General features: G+C 44.1%; 2 protein-coding genes across 3 annotated transcripts in view; one reads left to right on the top strand and one right to left on the bottom strand.

Annotated features, from left to right (window-relative positions):
• Window positions 1-4823: 4823 nt before the first annotated feature.
• LOC123509721 lies at window positions 4824-10315 on the top strand. Of its 2 annotated transcripts, none has more exons than XM_045264235.1 (3): window positions 4824-4992; window positions 7058-7124; window positions 8555-10315. In XM_045264235.1, exons 2-3 carry the CDS (start codon window positions 7083-7085, stop codon window positions 9020-9022), a joined length of 510 nt encoding a protein of 169 aa, XP_045120170.1. In that variant the 5' UTR covers window positions 4824-4992; window positions 7058-7082; the 3' UTR covers window positions 9023-10315. The 2 variants fall into 2 exon arrangements, with proteins under 2 accessions (XP_045120170.1, XP_045120169.1); XM_045264234.1 differs by having other exon boundaries at window positions 4824-5076.
• The window catches only part of LOC123509443 (antifreeze protein Maxi-like), a 3089-nt gene continuing 69 nt past the window's right edge, over window positions 9481-12500 (bottom strand). Inside the window, exons 1-2 of the mRNA XM_045263733.1 lie at window positions 12120-12500; window positions 9481-9597 (exon numbers count right to left, since the gene is read on the bottom strand). The exon at window positions 12120-12500 is cut by the window's right edge and continues 69 nt beyond it. Of these exons, the coding sequence (XP_045119668.1) occupies window positions 9481-9597; window positions 12120-12500 (498 nt within the window). The remainder of the gene's footprint in view (window positions 9598-12119) is intronic.

Below are 12500 nucleotides of genomic sequence, written 5' to 3'. Positions count from 1 at the left end.
AGATTGATTTATTGATTAACAAATTGGTATGTGAAAGTAATTGAAGTTGTGCCAGTGTTATCCATGTATCTGTTATCATCTACTTGTCTTTTTTCACGATTTTGAATATGTGCAATGTCTTCTTACCTGTCAGTTTGTCTGTTTTTTCTATGCATCTCTATGCCAAAATTATTGTAATCTTAAGTTAATGTATGTTGTTGTGGTCAATAAAACTATCTATAAAACTACCTGTATTTTTAACTATCAGTTAATTTACCAAGCTATCTATCTGTTTATCTATCCTTCTTTCTCTGTGTATCTATCTGTTTACCAGTATATTCATCTTGATAGCAGGCTGTCCACACCTCTGCAATATCATTTACCACTGATTACAAAATATAGCAGAGCACAAAACTTGCCGGCGTACCTGTTGCGAATGTGACAAAAAATAAACACGTTCCTTTTGAGTTGAATGATACCTTTAGTACAGGTGAAGGAAGGAAGAAGAGAGAGAGAGAGAGAGAGAGAGAGAGAGAGAGAGAGAGAGAGAGAGTTATTTACAGGGCAACCGACTCTCTCTTTCCTGTAGGACCTACGTCAACGCCTGCTTCTGTGTCCGTGTGTCTGTGTTAGTGTTTAGAATGTAAACTACTGCTTCTACTACTACTACTACTACTACTACTGCTGCTGCTGCTGCTGCTGCTGCTGCTGCTGCTGCTACCACTACTACTACTACTGATAATAATAATGATCATAATAATATTTTTGATAATAATAATAATAATAATAATAATAATAATGATAATAATAATAATTGTAATTGTAATATAATATTAATAACTAACATGAACAGCACCACTTTTCGTAAATAAATTTGTATTTTTCATTTTTTTTTCTTTTTTTTTTACAGTGTCCCCTACAAGTTTGAAGAGAAAATGTACCTGGCGAGTACCACAGAAAACCATTTTTTATGAATACTTTGGTCCACCTTCAGAACATCCGAAGAAAATGTGAGGCGAGTTGCAATGAGGCAAAATTTTTGTTTTCTTGGTTTTACCCTCAAAACTTAAAGAAAATGGGAAATATGTCTCACGAAACAGAGAACGGCATATTTTTTTATTATTTTTATTTAGCGTAAACTACAAAATGTTATCAGCAGCAAGCGTGGTCTGTATTTCTTATATATGTTTAGATTATACTGAGTTCTTGATTGCCAATTCTGTTTTTATATGAATTTTTGTCGTAGTTTTTTTTCTTTTTTCTTGATAATATGAAACAACACAATGGAATTTCATTTGATTTTAAGAGTGCTTTATCTCAATTCATATCTTTTTAATCTTATCTCGAGAAGCGCGCATCTTCACCATGTATGATGCGCTCGCTCGTCACTCATCATCACCATCATTATCATCGTTATCACTACCATCTTTACCACCATCAATAACATCAGTACATTTTTCAATACTATTTTAATCATCCCTTTTGAGCATTACATTATTACAATTCAAAGCCTTTTTTTAATCATCACCATTATCACCATCCTTTTATATTGATGTAGAATACTGTTACTGTTGTCACCATCACTATCTGAGCCATCATTATCTTTCCTCTTATCATTTTCACCACCATCCTTATCGTGACCACCATGCATTATTATCATCCTTTTTTTATTGGTGTAGAATATTATCATTACTATTGTCACCATCACTATCTGAGCTATCATTATCATTGCCCTTATCATCATTATCATCTTCTTCCTAACAACGAGCACCATCCATTATCATCATCCTTTTTTTTTATTGATGTAGATTATGTAGAAAATTATCATTACAGTTGTCACCATCACTATCAAAGCTATCATTATCATTGCCTTTATCATCATCGCTATCCCTACCACGACCACCATCTTCCTGATAATCAATGGCGGAAGAAAGAGAGAGGTAATCATGCTTATCGTTGTAATTAAAGGCATGAATTGAGGTAAATTATTCATACCTAAACTGTCTGACTGAGGAAAATGAAGGTGAAGGAAATTTTAGAAGAGAAATTAGATGAAGGGAAAAGTTATCATCACATTTCTTCCTATTTTTTCTTCTCAAATTCTTCTCTTTCTCTTCTGTTTCTCTTTTTCCTCTTTTTTCTTCTCAAATTCCTCTGTTTCTCTTCTTTTTTTTCTCTTCCTCCTCGTGTTCCTCTTTTTTACCTTTCTTCCTTTTTTTTCTTCTCAAATTTTTCTCTTTCTCTTCTGTTTCTCTTTTTCCTCTTTTTTCTTCTCAAATTCCTCTGTTTCTCTTCTTTTTTTTTCTCTTCCTCCTCGTGTTCCTCTTTTTTACCGTTCTTCCTCTTTTTCCTCAAATTCTTCTTTCTCTTCTTCTTTTGTGTTTTTCCTCGTGTTCCTTCATTTTTCTTCTTTTCTTCCTTTTCCTTGTTTTCTCATCTCTTCCTCTTCTCCAGCTCTTCCTCTCTCTTCTCTCTTCTCTTTCTTCTTTCTTCCTTCGTCTTTTCCTCTTCCTCCTCGCTATATTCTCTCTTCTGCCTTCCTTTCTCTTCCATATTCTCTTTTATCTTCTCTTTTCCTCTTCTCCTTCGTCATCCCCATCACCATCATCACTAATTTTGTCTATTACAAGAAATAAACAAACAAATTAGAAATACAAGGAAGGAGAATAAAAAGGAAGAAAAAGGAGATGAAGGGACCGATACTCCATCACCTTCACTATCACCACCATCACCATCACCATCACCATCACCATCACCATCACCATCACCATCTTCACCATTAGAAAGTGAAAGGAAGGAAGAAACATGAAGTGATGAGCTTGTAAAAGAGGAGGAAGATGAAGGGGAAATGTTGAAATCACCAATACATCATTATCATCACCTTCATTATCACCATTTTCACCATCACCATCTTTATCATCACCATCTAAAGAGAAAAATAATGAAGACAATGAATTTAAGATGAAGATGAAGAAAATGTAATAAAAACACGAATACTTCACCATCACTATCATCATCACTATATTCACCATCACTAACCAAAGAGAAAAAAATAATGAAGGTAAAGAATTGAAGTTGAAGATGAGGGGAATTTAGTGATAGCATCAAGGCATCATCATCACTATCACCATCACTATCTTCACCATCACCAACTAAAAGAAGAAATAATGAAAGCAATAAATTTTAGACGAAAATGAAATACATAGACAAAACCACCAAAACTTCACCATCATTATCACCATCACTATCTTCACCATCACCATTTAAAGAGAAAAGGGAAAGAAACTAAAAAGATTATAAAAGTAAGACAGAAAAGATAAAGGAAAAAAAAGCAATACATCACCATCACCATCACCACCACCATCACCATCACTATCATCAGCATCAGGAGTAATTGGTCACGCTCCCCTCAAAAGCTCAACCTTTGTGATAGTGAGACCAAGCAAGGACGAAGTAAGGTGTGGTTGGGTGGCTGTCTGTCCTTCCCTTCTCGTCCCCTTCTTCCCTTTTATCATCTTACACTTCCCCTCACCTCCCTTTCCTTACTTTTTTCTCTCTCTATCTCTATTTATTTATTTACTTCTGTCTCTCCTTTATTGATTTCTTATTGATTGTTTTGTGTGTGTCTCTTTCTTCCTTCATTGATTTTTTTTTTCTTTCTCTCATCTTTCTTCCATCCATATCCTCCTCCTCCTCCTCCTCCTCCTCCTCCTTCTTCTTCTTCTATTCCTCCTCCTCATCCTTCATATTGTTCCCATTTTTCTTGTTATCGTATCTTTTGTATCTCCCTTTTTATTCCCTTTTTCTTATTTTTCCTTTACTTTTGCACGTGTTTTCCTTAATCTTCTTTTCCATCAATTAATATTTTTCTTCTCCAGTTTTCCTTTTTTTTATTCCGTAAGATTTTTTATGATTTTCGTTTTTTTTTTCCTCTTCTGTTTTCAATTTCCACGTGTCTTTTTTTTTCTTCTTATCTTATCGTTTCTATTATATCTCTTTATATTCTTTTTTTTTACTTTTACTTTACTTTTGCACATTTTCCCTTAATCTTCTTTTCCATCAATTATTTTTTTTCATCTCCAGTTTTCTTTTTTTTTTTTTTTTTTTTTTTGTTCTTAATTCCGTGTTTTTTCTTCTGTTATTAATTTCCACGTGTCTTTTTTTCTTATCTTCTCAATTTCCTGTCTTCTTTTAATGATTTTTTTGTTCCCTTTCCTTTGTCTTTACTCTCTTGCATGTGTTTCTACAGCGAGCGTTTCCTTGGTCTTTCCTTCTATTCCTTTGCGTTCCTTCTTTCTTTCGTGACAAGAAGAACATACGTGTCACTTTTTTATGCAACAGTTCCTTTCGTTGCATGCTGCGCTCGAGGCCGTAGAGAGAGAGAGAGAGAGAGAGAGAGAGAGAGAGAGAGAGAGAATTTTTCATTGTTCTTATTCTTCTCCCGGATCTTTAATTCATATAATAATTCATTACTTTCACTTCTCTCTCTCTCTCTCTCTCTCTCTCTCTCTCTCTCTCTCTCTCTCTCTCTCTCTCTCTCTCTCTCTCTCTCTCTCTCTAACCTAACCTTTTCACATCCTGCCCCTCCTTTCCCCCTCCTCCTCCTCCTCCTCCTCCTCCTCCTCCTCCTCCTCCTCCTCCTCCTCCTCCTCCTCCTCCTCCTCCTCCTCCTCCTCCTCCTCCTCCTCATGCTCCACTCCTCCCTCCTTCCATCATCGGTTTTTCCTTCCCTCGCTCCCTCACTCCCGCACCTCCCTCTTCCCTTGCCACGGCCACCCGCCCTCCTGGAGACAAAACACTTCTTTACACTTGACGTCACAGGTAAAAGAGAAGCCGAGGAGAGGGAAGCGGGACAGTAGTAGCCTTCCGGACTCTGAGCTACGCAGGTGGACTTCTCTGACACTCACGCACCCACCCACTCACCCAGCTACCCGCCTATTAGTCTCCCACGTGGACCTAGAGGAAGTGTATAGAGAAGGCAGTAATACGCCAAGATATTCAGTGTTTTCAAAGGTGTTTTCTTAAGGTTCCTGTGCCTTTTGTTATTGTGGTGGTGGTAGTGGTGGTGGTGGTGTGTTTTGTGTTGTGGTTCTGTTAGTAAGTGTTTCGGTTTGGTGTTTGTGTGTTGTATAGGGTGTTTCTTTGTATGGTGTGTGTGTGTGTGTGTGTGTGTGTGTGTGTGTGTGTGTGTGTGTATACCTGTTGTTCTGTTGCAATGTTTAAGGTGAGAGTTCAGAACAGTGTTAATTTTCTTTTCTTTTTTTTTTCCTATTTGGTGAACGTTTTCCGGATTTGTTGAGTGTATTCAAATTTTTTTTTTTTTTCATTTATTTATGTATATATTCATTTATTTTTTTGCTTTAAAATTCAGGTGTGATGTAGGTAAGTGAAAGGTGGTTAAACAGTCTCAGGTAAATGTGTGTGATATGGAGGATCAGGTGACCAGGTGTAATTAATCCCTTGAGTACCATGAGGCGTTTTCATATTCATTCTGCTTACTATGTGGTGATATCATACAGCTTCAAAAACTTATGTCGGGTATCAAAATAGCGAAGACAGTGGCCATTAATCTTTCTGACCTCCATAGACCCTTCCTAATGTCAATAAAATGATCAAATAGTACACAAATCTCAAAATGTGTCCCAGTATTGAAGAAGTTAATAATGCTGATAGTAATATAGAAATTATCAACGTAAGGAACAAACAACAATAAATAGAGGAGTCTTGAAAGAGCATATACTAAAAATACATTCGTAGCAGCAATAGTAATGATAAGAGTAAATAAATAATGAAGGTAAAAATAATATCAGTAACAACAAATAGAAATGAAAAAAGAAATAGTAGATAGTGATAGAGTGCGAATAGATAACGAGGTGTAATAGTTAAGTAAAGATAGTTGATATGTTGTAGTAGTGTAGTAGTAATTGAGGTTAATGTAAGTAAAAGGTGGGTATACCATAGGAACTTTATCACCTGTACCTTTATTAGTAGAAATGAAGGTTAATTGAAGGTATTATTATTGATGTTGTTTGGTGAGCCACGAGGGAGGGTGGACTGAGGAGAAGGTGGACTGATGTAGCGGTGGTGGTGATGGTGGTGGTGTGGACGTGTGTGTGTGTGGATGTGGGGTTAGCAGAGGTGGATGTGCCGGATGTCAGTCAAGGATTTTTCTCAGTGATTTGTCGTGTTTCCTGAAATCTTGCTAGAGACGAGAGAGTAATGATCGCAAAAGTAATGATGAAATAATAATGATAATGGTAATAATAATAATAATGATAATAATAATAATAATAATAATAATGATAGTAATAATAATAATAATAATAATAATAATGATAATGATAACTGATTTCTCTCTCTCTCTCTCTCTCTCTCTCTCTCTCTCTCTCTCTCTCTCTCTCTCTCTCGTCACAGTAACCTCCTTGCATAAAAATATTTGCTGCCTCTTAAAGTAACCACTCCCGTATCTCCTCCTCCTCCTCCTCCTCCTCCTCCTCCTCCTCCTCCTCTTCCGGTCTCTCTTTAAACGTACACCTTCCTGTCTTACGTTCCCAAATTGAGGTTTGATTATTTTTTATTATTCTGTGTGGGTTACGGTGCTTTAAGAGAGAGAGAGAGAGAGAGAGAGAGAGAGAGAGAGAGAGAGTGTGTTTGTGTGTGTGTGTGGCAGGAAACACAACTTTATATTCCTATTGAAATACTCATCCTCTTCCCTGCTTCTCATCTTTCTCCTCCTCCTCCTTCTCCTTCTCCTTCTCCTTCTCCTTCTCCTTCTCCTCCTCCTCCTCCTATTGAACCCTGGTGTCCTTCAGCCTTTAACTCGTAGAATCTGTAGTGGTGGAATAGGCCCACAGACAGCCTCGTTAGGTCCACTAGGGCTGTTGGTCTCTGTTTTTTCCCTTTGTATTTCTTTCCTCCTCCTCCTCCTCCTCCTCCTCCTCCTCCTCCTCCTCCTCCTCCTCCTCCTCCTCTCAGTAGAATAATTACCTAAACAGTCTATTAAAGACCTCATACCTTCTTACTGTTTGTAATTCATTTGTGTTTCTTTGTATTCCCTTTTGTATTTCTCCTCCCTCAGCGCCTTCGTTAGGTGTGGAGGTGAGATGAGCCGTCACGCAGCCTCCCCCACATTCCTCCTGACGCAGGTAAATGTGACTCTGTGTGCTGGTGTTATTTATCTTTTTGTTCTTTTTTTTTTTCTTGTTTTTGTGGCTATCGTAATTGACTTCTTGTTTATGCTAACTGGTGTTAACTGTATGTTCTTATGGAGGGAAAGTTGTTGTTCTGTTCTTCCTCATTCTTCTTCTTTCTTATTCATATTCTTTTTTCTTTTCTTCTCCTTCTTTTCTTCTCATCCTTCGCTACTTTATATTGCTTCTCGCTTATGACTTCTTGTTCTTTATTTACACCATGTGGGCTTTTCACGGGAATTTATGGGCTAAAGGGGATACTTTTTTGGGGTACCTCCTATCTCAAAACCCACCCGCTAGGAAACCGTTCCCCCGAGTGAGGAAGCCCAATCTACACTCGGACCGTGGACAGGATTCGAACCCGTGCGTTTGGAGACCCCTCGGACCCCAAAGCACGCATGGTTCCACTGTACCACCAGTTCTGGTGCTCATGTCTTCTTCTCTTATCCACTTTAACTTCCATCCTTTCATCTTTTCTTGCCTCCTCCTCCTCCTCCTCCTCCTCTTTAAGTTCCATCCTTTCATCTTTTCTTGCCCTCCTCCTCCTCCTCCTCCTCCTCCTCCTCCTCCTCCTCCTCCCCTTTGTATTCCTCCTCCTCCTCCTCCTCCTCCTCCTCCTCTTCTTCTTCTTCTTCTTCTTTCTCCTCCTCCTCCTCCTCCTCCTCCTCCTCCTCTTCCTCTTCCTCCTCCTCCTCTTCCTCCTCCTCCTCCTCCTCCTCCTCCTCCTCCTCCTCCTCCTCCTCCTCCTCCTCCTCCTCCTTTTCCTCCTCCTCCTCCTCCTCCTCCTCCTCCTCCTCCTCCACTATTTCTTCAATAGAATTGTAAATTTCTGGAACTCTCTCCCAGCACATGTTGTCCGTAGCAATACGATAGAAACTTTTAAAAAAAGGTTGGACATTGACTTCACATTAACCCCTGAAATGACGTACTTTGCGCCTTCATAAGATAACCTTTTTTTGTTTGTAGTTACTGTACTAGATAGTATCACTTCTTCAATCTTTCCTATCACATCTTTGACTTTCTCTCTCCCTGTGGCCTCTTTTCTTCTTCCTTGAACCCTGATGTCATTCAGCCTCTAACTCGTAGGATCTGTAGTGGTAGCATAGGCACATAGACAGCCTCGTTAGGCCCAGTAGGGCTGTTGCTGTCTGTTCCTTCCATTGTATTTGTATTTGTATTCCTCCTCCTCCTCCTCCTCCTCCTCCTCCTCCTCCTCCTCCTCCTCCTCCTCCTCCTCCTCCTCCTCCTCCTCCTCCTCCTCCTCTCCTCCTCCTCCTCCTCCTCCTCCTCCTCCTCCTCCTCCTCCTCCTCCTCCTCCTCCTCCTCCTCCTCCTCCTCTCCCTCTCCCTCACTTCACGCCCCATATTGCATCACTGTCCCCTCAGAGCGTGGCGGCGGCGGTGGCCGTGGTCGTGGCCTTCGCGCCGCTGTTCGCCGTGTGCCTGCAGGTGGGCGGCGGCGCTGACGAGAATCACTTTGCCATGTTCCCCGGGAAAGCCACGTGGGGTCCCAGTCCACTCGCAGGGGGCAGCCTCGCCGCGGGCACGGGGTCTCCCTTCGCCAAGGTGCTGTCGCTGCTCAGGCCTCGAGACACCAAGGTCGCGTCCTCCTCATTCGCCGTGAAGGAAGTCAAGGTTGGGTTCCCGCCACTCTCCACGGAACCTCAGCCACTGCCCCGCCCCCAGCCACGCCCCCGCCCCAATCCTGCCTCTGCGGGATACACTGTGGCGGCGTCTCCACTCACCTCCTCGGGGCCTCTGGTGATGCTGAGGGGCGGCATCAATGGTGACTCCCCCTTCGTGCTGACTCGCCTCCGCACAGACCGATCCAGAGTCACCAAGCGCCTCAACTGAGTCCTTTCGCCACGCCCACCACCACCACAGCTACAGCCACCAGGGAACAGCGGCGCCGCAGTGTGAAGGGCGTTATCAGACTGGGCTCTGTGGGCGTGGTGTAGCGACTGACTTCTCAGCTCATTCCAAGTGGGCGTGGTGGGTGGGTGAGTCAAAGTGGGCGGTTCTGAGGACAGGGCACTGGTGTTGAGATCGCGTGGGAACGAGTTCCCTCCTGCAGCAGCTGATTTTTTGCCTCCTTGGTCCGGTACAGTCCCCCGCCTGCTTCTCTCTCCGCTGCGAAACAATGAAACTAACAACTGTCGTCAGGTAGCGTTATTTTACAAAGACTGCAATGTTCTGTGAGGTCTGAGACGTGTTTTCTGTTTGCCTCATGCTTTACATTTCTGGGACTCTCGGGGATGCTGTGAAACCTTTCCTTGCTACCATATTACCTTTATGTATGTTTATTTCCTGTTTCAACTTATTCCAACACAACTTGGTAATTTAGAGCGTGTGACACCCTCAGTGCAGCGCAGGTGTGGGAGATGTATCAGATATGTCCTGTCTACAGTATAGCCATCACACTTACACACCTGAACAGAAAAGATTGCAGTCATGGTTAACAGTCGAGTATCATGCTATACTAAGTTCTGCTGTGTTTATTGTTGTTTCTTAACCCTGAGGTTCTCCTGTCTGTTCGGAATCAGTCACAAGGAAACAGTCAGCAGATCAGAGCACTTAGAGATTAAAGGCATTCTAAAACTTTTCCACGTCTAAAATCTCATCTTGTAATACGATCCAAGGAAAGTTGCAAGGGTTTTCAAGGAAGAATTTTATGATTCTAGAGTGAGTTTCTCAAGGATTAAGGAATGCTAGTGAAGAAAAGCATCCACGAAAAACATCACCTAAGGATCTTTGAAAATTTGACGAGAGAATTATACATAACACTTTTTTCCCTTTTTTTATATAAGAGAAAATTCAGCCAAGGGGAGAAAGCAATGGGGGAAAAAGATTCATTAAAGGTGCTAGCCCATAAGAAAAGGACAGTTCGAAAGTAAATCTAACTAGAAAATTGTCTTTAACTCTCCATCCTGAGTATAATAATGGTAATAACAAAGGAAGATGAAAATAATACAGGGTGGAAATGAATGAAAACCTTTACTGTATTTCTGACTAAAACCGTGCACTGCTTTTTTTCCACGTCCAGGCAGTAAAACCTCAAATTAATGTAAGGCAATGAAAACTTCAATGCCGGAATCTGTATTTTAATTGTAAGTGCAAAAACTGTAATGGATTTTTGGTGTATCTTTATTTGTCTTTCTTTCTTTTTTACGTTCCGTGTAGGTTTAGGAAACAATTATGTCAGAGAGCGAGTCTATTTTTCAAGGTAAACCCAGGAAATTACGACTTCCTTCATCTTTTCATGTTATTTTATCCTCTTTGTACGTGTTGTGTGTGTGTGTGTGTGTGTGTGTGTGTGTGTGTGTGTGTGTGTGTGTGTGTGTGTGTGTGTGTGAGTGAGTGAGTGAGTGAGTGATTGACACAACACACACACACACACACACACACACACACACACACACACACACACACACACAAGAATACACGCACGCATGCACATTACTCGTATGCTCCCAGAACTAGACACACACTTGAAAACTACCAGGAGACACGAAACAGAGAGAGAGTGTGTGTGTGTGTGTGTGTGTGTGTGTGTGTGTGTGGTGACTATGAATAGCGTGACAGGAAGGAGAGAAGATGGACTAGTAGGAGGAGGAGGAGGAGGAGGAGGAGGAGGAGGAGGAGGAGGAGGAGGAGGAGGAGAGACCTTGAAGGAGTCTCGTGGTGGTTTGTTCTCCCAAGATGAACAACGCCACCATTGTCCTAGCTAGAGAGAGAGAGAGAGAGAGAGAGAGAGAGAGAGAGAGAGAGAGAGGTGATTAATTATTTGAGATTAGAAAGATGTCATACTCTCTCTCTCTCTCTCTCTCTCTCTCTCTCTCTCTCTCTCTCTCTCTCTCTCTCTCTGGTGAAAATCTAAGACCGCAAAAAAATAATAAAGAAAAACCATGAAAATAAGGAAGAAAGAAAACTAAAATTTGTAGGTGTAACTTCAATAACTTCAATATATTTTCGTAAACCTTCTCGGGTTAGACAAGTACACACAATCATACAGACACAAGTACAGACGAACATCAATACGGACGTTGAACACCAGATAACAAGAACACGTAGGGCATGAAGGGAAGGATCGGGGGCAGAGGGAGGGTGAAGGGGCGACTAGTTGTTGGGGGATGGGGATTCTGGGGTGGGGAATGGTGATGGGGCAGAGGGCAGTGTGATGCATGGATGGGCTAGGGGCGGTGATTGGCAGGGGTGAGGGGAAGGAGAGTGGTGTGCAAGGAGAGGAGTGTAGGGTTTGTCTATTTCCCATACATGCTGCTGCCGCCGCCAGAGGAGCCGCCATAGCCGCCACCGCCGCCGCCAGAGGAGCCGCCACCATAGCTGCTGCCTCCGCCTGACGAGCCGCCGCCGTAGCCGCCGCCGCCGCCGCCAGAAGAGCCGCCACCATAGCTGCTACCCCCGCCAGAGGAGCCGCCAAAGCCACCGCCGCCACCAGAGGAGCCACCATAGCCGCCACCGCCGCCGCCAGAGGACCCACCACCATAGCCGCCGCCGCCGCCACCACCAGAGGAGCCACCACCGCCGCCGCCGCCGCCGCCGCCAGAGGAGCCGCCATAGCCGCCGCCGCCGCCGCCGCCGCCGCCGCCAGAGGAGCCGCCATAGCCCCCGCCGCCGCCAGAGGAGCCGCCACCATAGCCGCCGCCGCCGCCGCCGCCAGATGAGCCACCACCATAACCCCCGCCGCCACCACCAGATGAGCCACCACCGTAGCTACCGCCGCCGCCGCCAGAGGAACCACCTCCATAGCCGCCGCCGCCGCCGCCAGATGAGCCACCACCATAGCCGCCGCCGCCGCCACCAGATGAGCCACCACCATAGCCGCCGCCGCCGCCACCAGATGAGCCACCACCGTAGCCACCGCCGCCGCCGCCAGAGGAACCACCTCCATAGCCGCCGCCGCCGCCGCCACCAGATGAGCCACCACCATAACCGCCGCCGCCGCCACCAGATGAGCCACCACCATAGCCGCCGCCGCCGCCACCAGATGAACCACCCCCGTAGCTTCCGCCGCCGCCACCAGAGGAACCACCTCCATAGCCGCCGCCGCCAGAGGAGCCGCCACCATAGCCGCCGCCGCCGCCGGAGGAGCCGCCACCATAGCCGCCGCCGCCGCCGCCGCCAGATGAGCCACCACCATAGCCGCCACCGCCGCCGCCAGAGGAACCCCCATAGCCGCCGCCACCGCCGCCAGAAGAACCTCCACCATAGCCACCGCCGCCAGAGGAGCCGCCGCCGCCGCCAGATGAACCGCCACCATAGCCGCCGCCGCCGCCGCCGCCGCCAGAAGAGCCTCCACCATAGCCTCCCCCGC

Source organism: Portunus trituberculatus, chromosome 27, assembly GCF_017591435.1.
Source record: "Portunus trituberculatus isolate SZX2019 chromosome 27, ASM1759143v1, whole genome shotgun sequence".
In the NCBI taxonomy this organism is placed as follows: Eukaryota; Metazoa; Arthropoda; class Malacostraca; order Decapoda; family Portunidae; genus Portunus; species Portunus trituberculatus.
This window is presented reverse-complemented; position numbering and strand designations above follow the sequence as displayed.

Excerpts from the sequence above, each read along its gene's own strand:
- LOC123509721 (XM_045264235.1), top strand. The coding sequence starts at position 7,083 with ATGAGCCGTCACGCAGCCTCCCCCACATTCCTCCTGACGCAG. Across the intron at positions 7,125-8,554 it reads CCACATTCCTCCTGACGCAG|AGCGTGGCGGCGGCGGTGGC; the intron begins GTAAATGTGACT and ends CTGTCCCCTCAG.